This window comes from Pyxicephalus adspersus, chromosome 1, assembly GCF_032062135.1.
Source record: "Pyxicephalus adspersus chromosome 1, UCB_Pads_2.0, whole genome shotgun sequence".
Classification (NCBI taxonomy): domain Eukaryota; kingdom Metazoa; phylum Chordata; class Amphibia; order Anura; family Pyxicephalidae; genus Pyxicephalus; species Pyxicephalus adspersus.
In genome coordinates, this window is record NC_092858.1 from 27,313,201 (window position 1) to 27,335,186 (window position 21,986).

At 38.8% G+C, this 21,986-nt stretch overlaps 1 protein-coding gene across 1 annotated transcript in view; it reads left to right on the forward strand.

Moving 5' to 3' along the window:
• Positions 1-10,944: 10,944 nt before the first annotated feature.
• Positions 10,945-21,986, forward strand: part of FLT1 (fms related receptor tyrosine kinase 1) — a 48,569-nt gene continuing 37,527 nt past the window's right edge. The window contains exon 1 of the mRNA XM_072398569.1: positions 10,945-11,297. Within this exon, the coding sequence (XP_072254670.1) occupies positions 11,237-11,297 (61 nt within the window). The 5' untranslated portion in view covers positions 10,945-11,236. The remainder of the gene's footprint in view (positions 11,298-21,986) is intronic.

Genomic DNA, 21,986 nt, shown 5'->3' on the forward strand with positions numbered 1-21,986 from the left:
GTCTATGTGTAACATGTGTTGCATATTGTGTGCATACACATACTCTGTTTAATTATGCCACTATAAACTATGCCCAATATGTTTTGCTGTAGCATTATGCACACACACACTTGTCCCTTTTTGGGGGGGTCTGTCTTTCTTTATGTAATTTAAAGTTGGGACATATGCAGAGAGGGAAAAATATTTGTGTCTGTGTTGTTGATGGAGCATGGAGTGGTGAGCAAGACAAGAAGGGTACATTTCTCTAATGGAGCCCCAAATATCATCACTAGAGTTATTTTTACCTTCTCTATCCAAAAACTAGGAGACATTTTAGCTGCACATAAGATAGGAACATACAAGATATTTTCCTGATGAAATCGATATGGCTTGCTCAGCAAAACTATTCTTGTCTCTGCACACAACTGGATTCATGTATAAGAAGAATCCATGTCAGAAAAAAGTACCCATTTGGTTATTTCCAAAGTGATTCACCTCTTGAGAATGAGTGGAATTCGGGGGAAGCTCATAGTCTGATGAATCAGGCCTGGGATTTTAGATGGCATGAATGCGGAGCTCTCAATCCTTCTGATCTCACCAAACAAAATTGTAAACTTCCAGGAACAGCTAAAACAACACAAATTTGCATTTTGTGTTCCAGGCTTGAAGCACAGTGCACACAGTACATTCAGCACTAGAGGTATTTTGCTTTTTGGCCAAGTTATATATAAATAGATGAAATTGTCCCCAATTTCTGTTCTTAAAGACCTATTCTTTGTACAGACTCGTTACTGTATCAGCTGCCTATTAGCAAGTTTAGGCACTGTTTAAAAGTAAATAGGAAAGGAATATTACACCATAAGGTCATTGGGCCTGATTTATTAAAGCTGGAGAGGATACACTTTTATCAGTGAAGCTGGGTGATCCAGCAAACCAGGAATGGTTCTGGTCCAGGATTGAATACATTTGCTAACAAATAGCAAATTGCTTTTAAGAAATCCATTCCAGGTTTGCTGAATCACCCAGCTTCACTGATAAAATGTATCCTCTCCAGCCTTTAATAAATCGGACCTATTGATAGAGAGCTTTAATAAATCGGACCTATTGATAGAGCACATACCTGAAACTGTTTTCAGCAACATGGTAAGGGAATGTTCAGTTAGACAGAGAATTTTCAATTTATAAATTTTTGCTGTCTGTGTGCCCCAGGAATTTTTCCTTCATTTCCTTTTCTGAAGATACAACAGGAAATCCTATTAAAGTGAAGGAAATTCCTGTCGTGTTTCATTTTGCCACTACATTTGTCAACATTGGAAATTTTACCCTTACACCTTGCTTTGGTTACAAAAATTGACAGTGGTCACCAGTAAAATAGAGAGGATGAATCTTCCCAGCAAAAAAAGGCAGCGGTCTAACCCAACATGTCCCAACCTTTCAACTTTAAAAGAACTTTTGAAAAATGTTTTGGGCCTGGCGGGAACCCCTGCCAAATCTGTTTTTGTACAGTACTTAGCATGATCATTAGGTTGTAAAAACTTAAAGCAAGTGTACCTAAAACATCCGACACCCGGGGCAAGTGGTAAATCATTTAACATCTACTGGCTTTAAACAAAATAATTTTGAGCAGGAGTGCAGCAGGCACAGATACAATGTTGCCTATGTTCTGGGCTATTGGACATCTGAGTATAAGATTGCAGGGAATTGTACTATGAGGTACCAGGTGAGTATGTGTTTTACTTATAACACCCTGCATCTGGAAATATAACTCATTAGTGGCGGACATAGGAAGGTGCAAATTGTGCCACTGCTCAGACCTTTCTAAGCAAACCTGGGGCCCCCACAGCCGCCAAATTGTTATGGTGAAGTGACCAAATCAGTCCTGCACAGAGCCCCACTGTTGTCTGTGTCTGCCACTGGCCCTCATTTACCCCCAATATATGTCTGGTTTATCAAGCTGATGCTACCAGAGAAACGTTTTTGTGAATTTGGTTTGTCTGGCAACAGTTTATGGAAACTCCAGAATACAGACTCCCCCTGGGCCTTGCCTAATGATGTCCCTTACTCTTCACAACAATGACCATGGCTTTCTTACTGAAAGAATTTCCATTTTTGTGAGTGCAGATATTAGAGGTGTTATATTGTCACCATGAATATTTGTCTTTGAAATTTCTAGCTGTTCTACCTACTGTTAAGACATAAATCTGATTGTGATTCTGTGTTGGCAATGCCTATGTTTTCATTGTATGTACTCTTTCTTTTGTTTTTGTATTGTTTAAATAATGAAAAAAAATAATGTTAAAAAGTAGTTTATTTACTTAAATTGAAATTACCTTTAACAGAAAAAAAGCAGGTAATAAAAAGTGTGGTGTTTTCTAATTTTAGTGTTCAATGAAGAAGCAACTCCTTTGCATTGGTGGTTAGTGTTAAATTGTCCCTTTGCATTGGTGATAAGTCTAAAACTTCTCACTTATTATCTGTGTTTACCTCAGGGGAAAAGGTCGACTCACCTCTGTTCATTGCTTTATGACCCCTCAGCAACCACAGAACCCCGGGTAAATAAGGCTGGCCTAACTCTTCCATATTCTATCAAGAATTTAAAGAAAAGCCTGGACAAATTCAAGTGCCACTTTGTAATTATAAGTGTAGGATTGTAACTGTTTACCAATCCATCTTATATACAAGGTGGTGCTGAGAAGTTCCTGGCTTTGCCCCCTTCCAGATGAAATAGAAAAATGAGTGTGGGGGCATATGATGCTAATATCTTAGTATGTAACTGCAAATATCAGGTCTTTGCGATTCTTAATTAAAGTTTTTTCTTTTAGTGAGAAGCTGTGATGGCAGAGGCACAAGCAAGTTTCACGTCGTTGGAGTTTCGGGCCTTCATGAAGTTTTTGTTTCCCCAGGGAAAGTCAGCAAAGGACATTCACACTGAGATGTCACAAACACTGGGGGAGAAGTGTCCTTCCTACAGCACTATCAAAACCTGGATATCTCGTTTCAAGACTGGGCATTTCACCGTTGAACATGAACCCCGCAGTAGGTGCCCCCAACCTCAACTGACCCGGCAACCTGCGATGCTGTCCATGAGCTGATTATTGAGGACCGGCGAATATCCACAAAAAAGATAGCCCAGATACTTGACATCTCACTGGAGCGTGTTGGGTTTGTTATCACCACTATTCTAGACATAGACATGAAGCATCCAAAGCCGTTTTGGGCCATTTTTAAGCTGCACAGGACTTTTTGTTAGGTTAGTGACTGAGGATGAAACCTGGCTCCACATCTATGATCCTGAAACCAAGGAACAGTCAAAGGAATGGCGCCACAGTGGGTCCCCGCAGCCGAAGAAGATCCAAACCCAGAAATCGTCCAAAAAAGTAATGGCGTCTGTTTTCTGGGACAAGACGGTATTCTGTTGGTGGACTACCTACCTCGGGGGCTCTGGTATCACCGGACAGTATTATGCTAACCTCCTGGACCTGCTGAAGAAGGCAATTAAGACGAAACGCTGTGGAAAGTTGACCAAAGAGATCCTTTTTTTAGCAAGACAATGCACCTGTGCACATGCCCAACGTTGTGGCTGCCAAATTGAAAACCCCGGGTTTCCAATTGGTCCACGATCCCCCCTTCTCACCTGACCTAGCCCCTTCAGACTATTATCTGTTCCCGAACTTGAAGAAACACCTGAAGAGGCAACAATTTGAGGACACTTCTGACGTCAAAGATGCTGCTGAGAGCTGGTTTGCAGCCAAACCAAAGGACTTTTATTCCAACAGTCTGGAAAAGCTGCAACTATGCTGTACTAAGTACATCAGTCTCAGGGGGGAATATGTTGAATAAATGTGTTATTTCATAACTCTGGCTCTCTTCTTTCTGGGCAAAGTCAGGAACTTTTCAGCACCCCTTCCTTTGACAATCAGTTCAGTATTGGAGAATTCAAAAGATATATTATGCTAAGCTAGTTTGGTTTGTTGGGTTTACCATACTCAAATATGTTCTTTTTTACTTATGTTTTATTCTTTAAGCATATTTAACAGCCAACGCAATGTGTACATTTGTGTACAGTATCACCCATGTTTTTTTTTTCAGCACCATGCACTTTTCACCCTGCTTTATATTTTTGCAGTGTGGGGACTTGTTATATAGTAAAACGTATGTTTTATGCCTCTTTTACAAAAATATCCCTGTCCACATACTCGGCATTTCCAAAAATCCAATGCACCCATTTACATTTGTTCTGGGGGTGTATGAGTGTTGAGTTGATAATGGAAAGGAATAGCAATATGCTACTTTCTGCTATGTTTTATTGCATGTTTACATGCATAGTACTATGAGTCAATGCATGCTTCTGTGGGTACAAATAGCAAAATTGCAACCCTAATTAGCAGTTGTGGTTCTAAACATTGTTCTGATTGCAACTCAAAATAGACACACCAAAAACATATGTAATTTGCTAGCAAATTCTAGCACCCATTTTGACAACATCTTTTGACTAAAGAAGAACAGCAAGCAAACAATACATCCCAACGCTAACCTCCCAGAACCCCTCCAACTTCCTAAAGCCCCAATCCCAACGTATTTGCCTAAAATAAACCCTAAATTCTGCTCTGTTCAGTTAGCTGACACCATAGGTCCAGCTCTTGCTTCCTACAATCGTTTCTGCAGTTTCTTTTTACAAGCCCGGAGCTACTTATTGACATGTCACCAGGGGGTAGGTTGAGTATCCATGAACTCAATTGCCCTGATTTATTAAAGCTATCAAAGGCTGGAGAGGATACACTTTTATCAGTGAAGCTGGGTGATCTAGCAAACCTGCAATGAATTTGGTCCAGGACTGAAAACATTTGCTAACAAATAGCAAATTACTTTTAAGAAATGTTTTAAGCTCTTTACCAGAAGTTCAGATTTGCCCTGCACAAGAAGCATTTTAGCATCTTATAATAAAAACAGGAATACAAAAGTATATTTAATACAATGCTAGTTGGTGAATTTAGTCTCACCTGCATTTCTTCTTTATGTGTAACGGGGTTCGAGCATTACAAAATCAAAACAGGAACTGTCTTCAGGAAATTATTGTAGGTACAAAGCACCGGGCACAGTGTATGTAAGGAAGTGCAGTGTTTATGTGCAAAGTGCCACAATTCATAGCAACCAATCAGAATTTCATGTACAGCAGTTGAAGATGAATTATGATCACACTTGCTTTTCCTGTTATTCTATAAGTTCTATATTGTGGTCCTGATGCAAGGTATATGTGGGTATGCAGCTCAGCCATGGATTTTACTCAAAGCATTTTCCTGTATCTCCTGCTCACATACAAGATCTAAAAACAGATCATTACACTTGGAGAATACTTTGAAGTCTGCTGCTTGTTCTTGTTTGTTTGTGTGATTTCAAAACTTTATGGGAAGGGGAAGGATGATGGGTAAGAGGAAAAAATAAAAGAGAGGGGAGGGAAGGCAAGCAGAAATATCCATCCTGCATAGTTATGTAACACCCGCTCCCTTTATGGTGTCACATAAAAGTATGTTTACAGTGGAACTCCAGCCATGATGTTTTGTTAACTTTTGGATGGAGCAAAACTGGTTAAAATCTGTGACAAATAAGCTTCCCCCAGCTGAAGAAAGTTTGGGCTAGATATTATAGAACAATGTTCATAATATATTACCCCCAGCAACAAATCATAGTTTATATGTCATTGAGAACTCTATAACCAATCATACACACCACACATCTAAGCCACACATCTAAGATTTGGAGAAATGGGCCTTACTATCATTTTCAGCTGTCAGAACTTCTATGAATTTAAACCAAACTAAACCAAAAATGTAACAAAGCAAATTCTTAAAAAAAAATGTATTTAATGTTGAATAGTTTAAATTCTAAGTAATACCTCTTGAACTGAATTTTTTTAAGTTCAAAAACCCATTTTGTAGCTGTGCTTGGCTGTAGCCAGAGGTGTAGTTGTAAAAAAAAGAGGGGGCACTGTATTGGTAATTTACAGGCTCCAGACTGCGCATGCGCAGGGAGCTGTGTGTCATTTAAAGGGGAAGGAACTTCTCCTAGTGTGACGTCATGATACCAGAACCCCCACACTCAGGCTCAGACCTGCGATGGGAGAGTGGGCGAGTTGTGTTTAGAGAGACAACCTGGCCACCTCCCTAAACCTGGGTGAGATGGTCAGTGGCTCTGGCCAGTGCACCCCCCTTCAGTGGGGTCCTTCTCCTGACCCCGCGGGGGGCAGACCGGCCAGAGCCAAGGACAACCAAAATTTTCTGGTGACCGCTGATATAGCACACCCGAGCGGTGCAAAACAAGAGTGGGTCCACCCCACTACACCCCTGGCTGTAGCTATTCACAGAGCCAGGACCTCTCTTGCCTTTATCTCTTACCTCTTGCTTTTATTTCCTGATAACAAATTGAGGCCCAACAATTGCTTACCACCTAATCCATGTAGATGTAGAGATGCTGGGAAATGTAGTCTGGCATCTGTTGGTTTTCCCACCTTAGGTGTCACATCTGATTGATCCTCCCACTGGCTGGAGAAAAGGCTGTCAGGCAGCGCAGATTTGACCCATGAAATATGTATTATATCTTTTACTTTATACATTGCTTGTATTTTTTTAGCAATCTCACTGCTCTTAGAATTTACCTTGTTCCAGTTTAGGTATAGTTGGGCTTTTAGTGGAACTAAAATTTGATTGTGTAATCAGGCAGGGCTTTATTTCAGAAAGGCATAGGCATTGTCCCCTCTGCAATATGCATTATTACATTCCTGATCACTCCATGGAACATTCAAAATACCTGAGCTGTGAATGAGTTGGTTGCCAGCATACCTGGCAATCCCAGTTTCCCCTGTAGTTGCCAGGAATGAATAAACTCCTGTGGGAAAGTCACGCCCAGCCTGGCCAATCAAGATGGCCAAAGATTACAAGAAGAAAGAGATGAATGAAGAAGATGCAGCCACCCTGCAATGGAATGGGGACAGGTGAGTATAGCAGGGTTTAGTTCACCCTTAAAGGGCAGGTTCGCACCTGTCTCTGTATTGCACAATCTGCACGGCTCCCTGCGGCTGACACCTTGCCTGCTTGAACACTTGCATGGCAGTGTTGTTTTTTAAAGTAACAGCGTCTGCACATTTAACAGCTGGCAGCAGTGAGAGGAACTGGTATTTATTCACTATTCACTATAGGGCTGCCTCACTACATGTAGCCTCTCCCAAAGAGGCAGCAATTCCTGGCATGAGGATGCGGTAAAGGCACCACCAGTGTGAATTTGTCCTAAAGCTACGTACACGCATCCAACGGTTCTCGACTGATAATCGGCTCAGGGCCAGTATGGGGCGAGAATCTGGCATGTGTACAGCGCCCATCATCCATCGATGGATGACTAACGATCCTAATACAAGGGAAGGGGGGGAGAGCGCAGCAGGGTGCCGCTCCGTCGCTCTCCCCCTCCCCTCTGCATAGAGCAGAACAGTGCTGCATGTACAGCACTCGTTCATGCATCGTGCAATAATAGTCGTTAGAAAAGATTGTGAAAGATCCTTTCCAACAACTATTATTGCACGTATGTATGCGGCTTAAGTCTGGCTGTTGATGGCTGAGCAACATGATATCCCAAAAGCTTATATTTCTGCAACTGATAAGTAATCATTTGTTCTCTCTAGAGATAAGGAAACTATCCCAAATTTTCTCTGGTCAAAGGGGGGTAGCCAGACTACTATTCCTCTGTTTATATTCAAAAATATAAAAAATGGTCCAACTGTTAACACTTAACCTTCCCTTTAAAACCTGACTACATATAAAGCATACATATACCCAATCTGGATGATATTTAGTTTCTTAAAGCACTGTATGTCAGTTGTGTGTGTGTTTTTTTAATATGTCTTTTACTTTTTTTTTTACTTTATGCATCTCAGAGATGATGATCCCCTGCATCCACTTTTCATCATCATCCAGTCTACATGCTTGCACCCAGCAGCAAGCTGCATGCAATATCTTGATGCAACATTACTTGCATGTGTCAGTACAGCCTCATATAGTCTCCGCTAGAAGAGCTAAGAATAATTGGCATAAAAAGACAAAGCCTCATTAGCTGAAATCAGAAAGTGCCAGAACAAAGATATACATGGTAGGATCAACAGGTATTATTTTACTGAAAGCAAGAATGAAAATGGGACTTTTTTCTATTTTTTGTCTCTTCTCTCTGGAAAATATATTAGAAGCTCTAAACCTGAGCGTATAGTGATTGGGTTAACATTTACCTTAAGCCTAATTATAAGTGAAGCCAGGCTGTGAAGTGCACACCTGGAATTTGACTCGTTGGTTAGGTTGGCACCTTAATTTTCCTAATTTTGTTGCGCCTGGTGCAAAAATTTCTGATCACATGACCTGTAGAAGACCTGATTTGAATTAAGATGACCCAGAGACAACTGAATGGGTGGAATCTGAAATGAATGAACTCAGCACAAGAAGGGTTATCCTCTTACCCCCTGCATTGTATATGAATAGTCTCATATGTTAAGCCGATAAGACTTAGCTTAGCCCTGGGGGTCTCTCCTCCTCCCATTGCTATTGCTGGGGTATTTCGTGTCACACAGAAGGTATCATACATGTCACCCTCTATCTGGACATCAAAAGCCAGAGTTGAAGGAAGGTGGATTTTCTCAAGGCTCTCTCCCCACCATGGAATTGTTAGCAGGACAATAGAGCTCTGTGTCCGTCTTGTTGGCACCAGATTTGTACAATACAGGAAACAGCGTTTCCTTTCTGAGCTAGAAATTGACTGGGATCGTGCTCTTCCCGTTTTATTACTAATACACACCGGGAAACCGAGACTTAAAGACCTTCAAAAGTGACTATTGCCCGGGGCCCTGTGGGGTAGTAAAAGCAGCGATCAGCAGCCTCTAAAAATAAATGGCTGCAGAAAGTTTGGTGGGGCTCTGGGCTATATATGTCCATTTATTAGCTATTGTCCTACTCCTATGGTGACCAGGCAATGAATGGAAATTGGATGCTGACTCTCAGTTCCTATGTCATTAACCCTTTTCCTGCTAAGTTTTTGGCAGGGAAAGAAGTAGGAGCAGGGCAATGCAAGGCGAGGTCACTAAGGTCATTCACGCCTCATCACTTCTTTACGATACTGACTAATAGATGCTAATGTGAATCCTAATTCTAGCCATAGACATTAGATCCCTGTGTTGTCTGGGGTATCTTCATTGCACTCTTTTCTCATCTCTCTTCTCACTATTGTTCCAATGGCCACTTTTTGTAAACTGTACTCATAGTCCTGAGCAATCTGTCAACGCATCAAACTCCTATGCTGGCAAAACGTATGCAGGAATTACCTAAACCTGATTGTGATGGTTCTTTGGCAATGGTGTTTTATTTTTTACTGTTTAAATAATTGAACATTTCATAATGAATTAAACAAATACCGATTGTAAGCAATTTAAAAATGTAATTCAGATGAATTTTCCCCAGGATGGGTTGTTGTAACTTCTGTGACCCAGTGACAGTCCTCCCCAAGTTTAGCTGCAATGAATGAAAGTGGATTAGAGGGGGGTCGTCTTGGATGGATAGCCTGGGCCTGGGGTATATTAGCAACCAAAGTCTAATTATTACTTTAAGTTTGATAGCAAACTGTTTGGCTGCATACATAGGTTTAATTATTGTCACAAATGGTTGTACTTATCTCAGCCAAAAATGTGTACAGTGGTCTCTTGACGTCATTCAATAATCCCCCCTGGCAGGGATCTCAGGCACTGCAGTCTCTGACCGCTAGTATCAGAAGTTTGGTATGAGATGTGCTGGTTCAGTATTCTTACCAGGAGCCTCTGACATAGGACAGCAATGACTCTCCTTTACCAAGATGGCTCCACACAGTGCAGGACAGGCATGGTAAGTCACATTTCTATATATACATACATAAATCCATGTATTTTCATTGGTATATTAGCACCATAGAAATAAATAACACAAGCAGTTCTCTAAATGCTATAAATATATATATATATAGTATTGCATCAGTGAGTTAAAGTATCATTTTAATATGTTTTATATTGTAAAATGATTTTATAGTTGCTGGTAATGTATTCATTTTTCTATACATTTATTTAAATCACAATAGTAAACAAACTAATGTTTTTATTTGCATTATTGAGTTTAATACCACATTAGGGTTACTTTGCTGAAGGAGTTCAGAGAGTTCACTTAGCAAAGTGATTTCTCACCCTGCAAGAGATAAATGAAAACTTAGTTTAGTGTTTAAGGTTAGGCTCTGCTACTTGAAAGCAAAACATATGTTTTTTTTTTAATTTCCTTGCATATGAGTATTCTTTCCTTTTATACCCTCTTCAATCCCTTCCAGAGTGATAATTCACCTTGCTAAGTGTACAGCCATAACTCCCCCATTGTCAGATATATATATATATATATATATATTTTTTTTTTTTATTTTTTTTTTTATTTATTTATAAAATATATACCTATAAAACTATAAATGTTCTTTCTGTACAGAAAAGATCTTGACAACTCATAAACACCTCAATTTGTTTTAATATAAACCATCCTGGTTTTTTATAACGTGGGTTATGTTGTTACTGCCAAAAACAAAACAGCTTTGTTATATTACCCATGACAAATAATAAAAATGTTATACATAGGGACGGTTGGGAAATGTGTGCCTGTGGGGCGACTTGATGGAAGAAATCTGATTGTGGCCAGTATACGGCTGCATGGTACTGTAGTAGCTGAGCCACATCTGTAGGGTTGACTTGCTGGAAGATGCTGGACTTGCAGCTGTGACCAGTTTGGTTCTGTATTTGCTGGGTGACACAGAGGGCGAAGTGTCCTTTTTATACCGGTGATGTCACAACCAGGGAGGTGGCCACACATGCCATCAGTTACATGTGGTTATATCAGGGGTGTGAGAATTTGCCTTTGCACAATGAATGGATATGTCCCAGGGGTTTCAGCACTGTGTCCCTATCCTTCAGGATATTCCATCCCACTCTGCAGCTAAAGACACAATCCAGTGTTGAAGGCATTTAGCAGGAGGCTGGTGAAGAGACAGGACCTTACAGAGTGCTGCTGCTGCTGGAAAGTTGCTCTAGTACAGGATACGCTTCCATCAGGCTGAGGACCACACAAAGGAGGCACTCCACACATTTCTGGAAACTCACAACACTGGTGTTTTAGAAGCTACTGACTACTTACGATTGTGGGATTTGAGGCAGATATAGGATTGCTCAGAGATGTTAAGCTGTGTCACTGTGGCCATGCTGTGTCTTCTGTTTGGATGCCTGATGCTAACAGGTAGGTTCAATGCTCTCCATCCCACCTGTTACCCTTTTTCTGAATTTCGGCTTCATTGTTTCCACTTCATTATTTAAAACAAATAGAGGCAACTAAACTATACTTGATGGGCATAACAAAAAATTGGGGTCACCTGGAACAGATTCTAATACATCTTAAACTGCCTTCCATCCCCTTGAAATATGTGCCAGGGGGTACCACAAAGAATGATGGCCTGTGAAAGATCTGACTGCATTGCACTTCAATTTTTGAATCAGGGGGACCCACCAAGAACATACACCTGATTAGGAGATCTGGCGGCCACAGTCGGAGCTTCGCAATATCTTCCTAGCCCTGTCATCACAAGTGATGCCCAGAAACTTCTGATTTATCAGATTTCTGCAAATACCATTAGAATAAAAATTGAGAGCAAAGGGCAGATCGGGGAGCCTTAACATTGAGTGTAAAAATTATGAATCTTAAAGTAATATGTTTGACATAGTAGGTGTAATTAGTACAGAGTAGGTCCAAAAGTTTTTGTACAACTACAAATCTCAGAATATTGTCAGCAGCTAGTGGACCGCTAACATGTTTCACTATGTATAATTAGGCTTTCTTGGTTTAAGAGGCTTGGTATTCCTTGGTGACCTACCTATATCCAAGTTTCAATTTAACTTTACTGTGGGTTTTTCACAATCCAGGGACCAGCAGCTTTGTAAGGATTGGATACTAATAGGATGACATGTCTGCTTTGAAAAATAAAGGATTTTCAAGTTACAAGTTGATTGCTGATGGTTTAAAGACTCATTTGTTGTTTGTTCACATATATTGCTATCTCAGTTTCACTGATATCTTATACGTTTTATTATTTTTTATCAAAATATTTTGTTTGGCCACAGGTACAAATATGTAGTTTATAACACCATAGTCTGTGACAATGGAAAGGAATACATGTGTTTTAGGTCTGTAAAGTGTGTACTATGTAGTAGTGTGTACTATGATAAATTGTTAATACATTTGTTACTTGTTCTATGTGATGACTTCTTTGAGTTTGGTTGATGCTGTTTTATTAGTGCTGTTGTTATCACTTGGGAGAATAAATGGAATTGGAATTTGGGTGAATTGCTATGAGTTTACAATATTCAGAGAAATAAAGAATCTGAATAATGGACTATATCTTATCCTTATTGATTATAAGTACCAAATGTGTTTCACTGTAACAAATGACTCTTTAGTATTATCAAGATTCAAACTTCATGGAGCTGTTTTACTATAAAGAAGTACTTTTTATTTATTCATTTTGTTCATTTCAAATTCTAAATCCCATTTAGGGGATATTGCTTTTTTGGTAAATTTCCCTGAATAGGTGAGCGTAGGTTAGAAGGAAGTGCATTCCATGAGTAAGGCAGCTGGCACAAGGAAGCTGAAGATGAGTTTCATAATCATTGAGGCATTCTTTGGGTAATGGTGTGTGATATAGATTGATTATGTTACTGTGACATGTAAACATAGTTGGAGAAAGACTTGTCTGATCGTGTTAGTTTTAAAAGGTCATTCAAATAAACCGTTTTCCACCTACCACCTTATTAAATCTCCCAGGTATTCTATTGGTAAAATGTCTTAAGCTCACAAAGCATTCCTCTTACCAGTGCCTATTACAGGGGTCCCCTTCGCAATGTTCATTTATTTTACAGTATTGTGAACGTAGCAGATAGTGGTAGAATCACATTGATGTGTTTGCAATTGGAGGGAGGGTGTGTGAGCCAAAAGCAAAGTAATCCCAACTCTGGAGTCACCAGAAGGTACTATATGGCTGCAAATACCAGGTCCACCAAAATGGATATATAATTAAATTTGTGATTTTGGTGGCTTGGCCCTTTAAGAAGGACAAGATTAGAGGTATAAAAGGTATTAAAGAAAAGAATTAAGAAAGAGGGGATAAAGCAGGTAAATATTTCCAATAGCTTTAAACATTGAAAGTGTATGTAAGAGTCAATAACTATTCAGTGGACCAGAAAACTACTCCTGTAGTCACAGGTTGAACGCAAAAAAAGACTATTCGATTGAGTGGATGGTTTTATTCAATATATCACAGAATCACAGAATTGTGTTTTTTTCTAGACATATTCCAGCATGTGTTTTCTTATGGTTTCTTATTCTTATGGTTGTGTAGCAGGAAATTTATAAAAAACTGCTGAATCTTAGTGCATTTCAACTCCCCAGGATATTTGTTTGATCAGCCAATGATGTAAGATTGGTAGCATATATATTTAATAGTGTTGTGTTGCTAATTAAATGATATAATCTACAGGTGGAGTTTACTGTGCTGTTAGAACAAATGTTTATTGCCAAATTCCAGTTGACTGATGAATGAACTTTCTCTTGCTTTTTTTTTAGCTGGTCATTTATAAACCAGTGTTATCTTTTTTATGGTAACATTCAATAAACATAGCTATATTGGTCACTCTACAGCTCTTTCACATAGCAATATTGAGTTTGAAATGTTGATGCCCTATAGCTGATACTCCCAAACCAAATTTGCAGAAAACCAAAAACAGTTCATCCAGCTCACTGCAGCTTTTTATTTTGTTAGCTTACACCTATTCTAGAATGACATGAAAACATTCAGGAGACCCTGTGATCACTGATCCCTTGCATCATTTGGAGACTAGAACGCTCCACATTCTGAAACCAGTTTAAAACCATCACAAGTTGAAAGAACCTAATACAATTTCCTCTAGAGTTAGCAATTATATTAGTATTGCTTCAATAATATTGAAATGTGTTGTGTCAAAGCATCACCATTCTCTATTGTGACTGTTGAGAGTAACATTGATCAAAATTTCAGAATCACAACCAGTGCAAAACCCCATGAATGCCTGTTGGCCATAGATGTTCATGTCAATATTGATGCAATGTCTATGTGATGCGATCGTTATTTAAACATCCAATCCTGTTCAGGTATTTGCACAGGTATTAGTACCAAATGATAAATTTGATTTTACTTATATCAGTATAGTTTGTTGACTTTTGCAGCTTTATGATATATTACTGCCTGTTAGTTTGTATTACTATAAGACACATTATCAAGAGAACTTTGTTTAAGTGGAGGTCATAGCATTTGTTCTGTGCTAAAAGGTGGCTAAGTGTAAGAGCCTTTTTATGAAAAGAAAAGCAAACTGATAACGATTGGACATCAGAATAAAGAAGGCAGATAGGTGAATGGAGAATATATAGCTATTTCCTTATTGTACTCTAGTAAGGGTTTTCTACCATAGCCTACCAAAAATCTTTTCAGAGTGTATGGTGAGTAGACAATGGTGATTTTGGGTAGCGGAACTGTATGAAAATGAATCTCCTTTACTTTGAAACAAACTCAATATAGTAAAGTTAAATTTAAATTGACACAACATACCGAAGGACGATTTTATTGTGCTGAAGAAATATGCCAATAAGTCACTCCAAATGTAGAAAAGGATATTTGAATCGAAGGCTACAGGTTCTGCTTTGTTGGTTCTATTTTACATCTACATGAACTTTGCCAGAATGACAGTTGTACAGATTCTATGAAAAAGTTAGATATAGGAATGGCTATTTAGTAGCATGCATTGCTGCTATTACATTGTAGTCCACCTCAAGCATCCTATCATCCTACTGAATATGTTTCTAGACATAATGTTGCAGGGCAATCTTCCCAGTGGAGTTGAATTAGTGTTTCTGGCATGCTGTGGTATCCATGTGTTTGTACAGAAATCTGGAGGAAACGACCTTTCTGGGTACACAGACTGCCCAGGGCTCCCGGCTCGAGTGTTTTGTAGGAAACGGTGGCTGCAGCCTCACAGCCATAGATGTGTTAGTCTGCTCAGTGAGAGGGAACATTGTGGCTCATTCCATTGCATTAGTTCATACAGTTCAATGAGCTGTAAGATGTCTTTTTGTCTAGCCCATTAGATCATCCAGTGTTGGTAGTTTGTTTCCTACCGTGCAAGAAGTATACTAGTTCCAAGTAAGCATGTGAGACGGCCTATTTTCTGACCTGGTATTATTTCCATTAAAAATGGAATATGTTCAGCCTGATAGGTATTGTATCCACATCACTATCATATCAAAGAGGCTTGATAAACAGCTATTGTGACAGATTAGCTTGGTGGGTAGATTTAGAAGTTGCTAGAAAGGTACAATTGGCCTTGTACTTCTTTTTAACAAGAGAATGCTTAAAATTAACTTTTAGCCCCTATTAGTACTAATGACTCACAATGAAACTGTAAGTGCTACATCTCCATCCTTGATTCCTGTCTGTATAGCCCTCTCATGTCACAGTCGCCCAACTATTTCTCTGTTCCTGTCTCTACTACGCAAGTGGACATCCCTGTTTTTCCTAATTACCTTAAATAGACTTTTTCCTGGTATCAAAGGAAATGACTTTCCCATATCCTAGGCTGCGTTCTTCCCAGCCATCACCTATAAATAGACCCATTGACTTCCTTTTACCTGAGTGCATGTCTCCTTGCCCCCTCTCTGTTTCCATTTTTATTTCCTGTAACACACTCCATGATATCCAGTCTTGAGTTCTTTTATCTAACTGACTCACCTTTCTAGAAGTGGGTCAGCTAGGAAGTCAAACTTCCCAACCTTATCAACCCAACACATCGTTAGACTTGAGAACTTTGCTTCTGGCACAGGAATGTGTAATTTTTAACTAAAGCAAGATCCAGTGCAAGTTTTGGTAAGACACAATACCATGAACTGAGGGGGTTTGTAAATACCTATTGATTTAATTGCAGACAATCATTGCAATATACCTATACAAAAATTGCTTAGTTTACATTCGTTTGTGTTGGTCATTGTTCTGCCTTAGAAACATGAAACAGTCACATAATATTTAAAATATAAAATGAATATTTATAATTCTCATTGAAGCCCAATCAGTGTCCATAAACAAGTTGTGTTTTACTGCATTCCACAACAGTTTAGTCATCTTTTTATGCAAAAGTTGCTTCCATTGCTGGAAAAACTAAAGGTCAGTAGCTTTGCCCTGGATGCATATTCAGAATACCTAAATGTTGTTTTTTCAAATAAACTGGAGTTACACTTTATACAAGCTCCTTCTTTTGTATCAGAACTTTAAAGTCCTTTTTTTTTATAAGAACCCTGAACCGAATTTAACATTGTAGACCCCCTTGAGGACCCAATGGGGGGAAATGACCCTGTGCACTTTCTACTTCTTACTGCTGCTTTGTCAGAATGCACAGATACCGGTTGATTGAGTTTGATGGAAGCATAGACTTTGTAAGTTCTGGTCATGTTATTATGGTTTCCTCTAAACAATCAACTTTTCCCCAATCCTAAAAGCAATTTGTAATGCTGAATTAGTTCTTTTGATACCAAATCTGGTTGCTATTTGAATAAAACATATATAATCACTACTTACAAAGAACCCTTGTTTCTAAGTAAGATCTCTGATCATTTATTGGCAGATGTCTTACGGAGAACAATGAGTGGTGAAATGTCTGTCATCAACTACATTTCAGCCTCTAGGGGATCTACTACAATGTTCACAAGTATCCATGTTGCATAGAAGGTCTTTATGTGTAGAACTCCATATGTAATCTTTACAAAACCTGATCGTAATCATCACAAATGGTAGTTAGATACATCAATTGTAAGGCTTAGGCTGTGTGTTTGCAGAATAAACATAGGTGAATGCATTATCTTTCAACTATCATTTTTGTTTTTTAGTTGGTAGATTCAAAATGGTAAATTGCACTCAACATTTAATAAACTTTTTACTCTCTTTTTGTTACCTTTAAGAATTCGGCATGTGCACCAAGAAGTGGTGAGAGAGGATACGTCAGAACCTGGGCTTCCAAATTGAAAGTTTGGGCCTTCTAGCCTTTGTTCAAAAAGGACCTGTTTTATTCAAACATATTTTTCTGTTCCAAAAAGGAACAGATCAACAGGTCACAAATTCCATAGATGATCTGAATAGCAGATGTCTTTGCGTGGGCAACACCGACAGTTCAGTTTCTTGGAAAACCGGGAAAGACTGAAAAGGAATTTACCATGTTGCTTTAATTTCTCATAAGGTGTAGGAGTCTTGCAGTATATGATTCCACAATACTAAATACAGTAGTGTAAAAAGGAAATCAAAAAGCAGAACAATATACTTCTGGTTAAGCTACATCACAATAGAGTCATTTTATGTTGAAACAAATACTGTAAAAGGTATTTATATGGTACATGTGGCTGATCAGTTCTCTGGAAAAATGGCATGAAGTCTCCAGATCCAGGATTGGTGTCACATAGAAATTATTCAATGTTGCATCTTCCTAAAATGGCAAAAAATAAGACTGTGCTGCAATGAGAATTATATTCTGATTTATACATGGACCTCAGTACTCACTGCCATCAGAATGGCCCATTTGTTTTGACTGGAAATATACTATGATATGACTTTATATATAAATAGCAAATGACTATATTTTAGACCCACATGAAGACTCTTAAGCTTAATATAGACAGCAGCTAACTTTCTAAAACTTTGATATATATATGTTACAGTATACACATGGTGGCATTACTTTTTTAAAAAAAACTATGAAATGCACAGAATAATGATTTTGTAGCAATCCTTGCCTTGCAGTGTATGAGTTTATAAAATTACATATATGTATGGATCCAACATCGGAGACACAACAGACTTGTACACAAGATAATAGAAACCAACTATTCAAGAGTTCAATAAAACCTTATTTTATGAAGATGTGATCAGGAGACTGTGATGAAGTCCAACTTTGGGTCAAATGGGTCAGAGTGGGACGTCTCAAAAGTGGCTAGGTTGTTCATGACTCCGGGATAATATTATTTTATTGAAGGCTGGAATATTCCGTGTTCAAGCAGTCATGATTCTTGTGTGGATAAGCTCTGATTTGGTCTTGGCATTTGATAGCCAGAGACCAGAAACATTCATCAGGCTTGTAAATGGTGACCTGTTGCCACCCAAACTTGCATAGTGAAAGAGGAAAATACTAATAATAGTCTAATGCAGTAGCAAAAAATAATACACCAAAGGACAACAATTAGTATTTAATTTTTGTATTGAATTAGTCTAATTCAGTATTTTCCAACTAGAGTTTCTTGGAACCCAAGGGTTTCTCCTGGGGTTGTTAGGGGTTTCTTGCACAACATTTTGTGACTCTATTGTGAATCTGTAAGGGGATATTGTTCCCATTGCCCAGCAGTGTAAGATCACCACACTAATAAACTGTGAGTTGTGTATATTTATATTACATGTGTATTTATAGCAGGGGTTCCCTAAGACCTGAAAGTTAATTTAAGGTTCCCTCATGTATAAAAGGTCAAGAAACACTGGTCTAATTGGATAATCCACTTTGTGACACCACTGGTCAGACAAAATCCATCAGGTTATGTAACCAGATAAAGCAACCGATGCTATCACATTTTTTCCCTATAACATAACCTTACATATGCTTTGTAAATATAATTGTGCTTTCCAAAACTTTAAAGCCCCTTTTGGGTTGCATGATCTTCTGAATAACTTTATATTGAAGAATATTATAGAGATTTGTAGATCTTGTGGTCTTCCATAAATGGACTGTTTGGCTCTTTTCTAAACCTAGAATATGCTATTGCTGCTGGCAATTCAAAGTGAATGCACCAATTATTACAAAATTCTTTTGTTAGAGCCATGACTTGATCAGGTGTCATCAGTATTCATGAGATTTCATTGTGGTTCTTTAGGCAATTAATGGTGGGCCTGAGACAACTGAACATAGGACATTAGTTCTTGGCTGAAACTAGCTCTGATGAAATTCACATGCTTGTGGCTACATTTATTACTATTTGAATCAGAAATACTGAAGTGTTCCAGTAAGCAGTACAAAACAGATATCCTTATAATAAACAGTGCTTTTTTTCTTGTTATTTTAATGACAAAACACAAATACTGTAGAATGATTTAGAATTCAAAGATATTTTGTATTAAATGTTTTGTGGCTGCCTAGCACCCTTTTATTCCACAATCTCGTATTCATGACTAGGGTAGTTCCGACCTCGCCCCCCTTTAACTCGCTTACCAGCCCAACTCCCACTGACACATAAACACCTACAAATAAACATGCATACTTCACATTTTCCCCAAATAATAAAACAGGAACCCCAATCCTTTGTAAACAAAACATATCCTATTCACAACCCAACCACAAGGCTGCAAATCCCAGAAAGCAAGGTCCACCATCAAAACAAATTCTACATCACAAGCCAGCACCTCAATGGCCCCTAGCCACCCAGCACCGCCTCAGGGGCCTTTACCAACAAATACCACCTAAAGTTGTTTCCCCCACTTACATAAATCACAGGCCAAGACCCTTGTCTTTCTAAGATCCCAACCACCCCGATCCCCCCCATCAAACCTTTTTCCTCTCTACCTACCCATAATTGGATGGATAGGTGGGAACTTTTCAACCCAAAAACTGTTCTAGAATCTTCCTGCATACAATCTTCACCCCTCCTTCCACTTAACCCTTCCACCCTTCAACCCTTCCACCTTCCACCTCCTCTTCACACCCTTTTATGCAGGTCCTATGCCTATCTGTTAATTGTTTCGGGCCTCCCTGTATGCTTTTTACATATTTACACAAACCCTCACTTACTTGTCTAATGCACCTCTCTAGCTGCTTTTATTATGAATCTTTTCTTTCTTAAAGATCCTCAAAGATCCCTACACAACACTTTACCAAGTTTTTATCAGTTTCTAAAAGCTGCATTGTAACTTATGTATGTATAGCCTAAACTTTTTTTTTAAACCCCTTTAAGATTATTATTTGGTTGTGTGTCTTGTTAAGGAGATTTGGAGATGCAAAAAGCTAAAGAAAATCTCTACAAAATTTTAGGACGTTTCTCCCTTGTAATTACAGAGGATGTCACCAAGAAAATATTTAATTTAACCTCCTGCTCTGGTGATAACTGTAAAACATCAGATTTCTCATCACTTGTCATCAGTGACTCACTACAGTGTACCAAAGGTCACCATAACTTTTATGGTATGTCAACTGACTTATATAATTGATATAGGGAAAGATGCAGTAAATCCTTTGAAAAGTACCGTGACCTAGAGACAGATATGGGCAGATTAGGACTCTGGATGAGGTACAGTTTTACCCTTATTATTTTGGATGACAATAAAAGCTGCCCAATTTTTTTGTCTGTACTGGTTTGGCCCTAAAAGACAACTATTGTCTAAAAGTGGTTCCTTACTTGTAAAGTAACAGGTAGGTGTACAGCTATGCCAACTTGTGCTATGATTTTCAATTAATTTAGAGTACTTGGTGAGATAAATTTTGATTTGGGGTTAATGCAGAATTTAAATTCCAGGCAAAAGCTTTTGGGCCCCTGGGAGCTACACCCCCAAGATCTAATCCTGTTATGTGCACCTGTTCCCGTTCTGTTGCAGGATACTACCACGTTCTTCCTTCTGCTCTTCCTCTTTGTGATCTTCAGCCATCATGATTGGTTGGGCTAGGATGGCGTGTGGGAGTTCATTTAGTATCGGCACACACAGGGGAAGGGAGGATTGACGGCTTATTGGTGCAAACAGGCAAGGAGGAGTAAATATTGGAGAATTGCCTAAATTGCCTGTCCATTTCTGCAATAATGATTTGCCTGATTGAGCAATTTTAAAAGCAGAACTTTAGTTTAACTTTAAGCATGGGCAGAACATTTGCACAGTATGACCATCCTTCTTTTGCAAAGCAATTGCCTCTAGGGTACTCCCCACCACATTCCTCTCCTCTCTCACCACGTTCCTCTGCCTCCATGTTCTCCCAGTCTTCTTCTGAGTATGGAGTCTGGTCCTGTACAAATGATGTAACTCTTACGTTTCTGTGTACATACACAGAAAATAAATTGTTTTTTTGTTTTTTTTAGAAAACTAAGTGTAATGCCTTATTAACCTCTTTCTGATCTGTACTTAACCTTCTTGAAAACTGCATCAACCCACTTTCAGCTGCTTTTGCAGTACCATTCAGAGAAAAGTCATTCAGATGCAGTCAAAGTTAGGGTCCCTCTACACCTGCGGTATGAAACAACATGGTTGGCTACAATGTTTTGCTTCCAGTTCCCATTCACTTGAATAGGAGCAAAACAGACTGCGGCTGAACTCACAGGCATGTCTGAAAATGCATTTAAAAAACACAGGGCAGGCCCTTAAGCAGATTTCACCTGCACTGAGGAGATCCTGGTGTATGTATTCTTCAGCTGTGGTAGGGATTTTATATGATGATACAATATACTCATCCCTGCTTCAAAAAAAGTGCTGAACTGTGCATTTAGAGAATTTTGTTCTAACTTCTGTCTGCTTAATGTAATTTTCCAGCTCAGTTTTTGGTCAGTGCTGGTTTAGGAGTCATTTTGGTCTGATATCTCCTATTAGCCAATGGCAATATAATTATTTTACTTAGCTATTTTCGGTATTCCTCCTCAAATGTTTGGTTTCAGCTGGACTATTGCAGAGCTATCCCTGATAGCTGACTTGATTTTAGTCATAGCCAGAAGGAGGCAGTTACTTTCTAATAAACATCCAAAGAAGTCTGTACCTCACAACTAAGTACAAGTAATGGAAGATGAAGTTTCCCTTATTGGTATTTGTTTGGTCTTTAGATGGACATGAGAGCCAGCCCTGGGTGTTCTAAC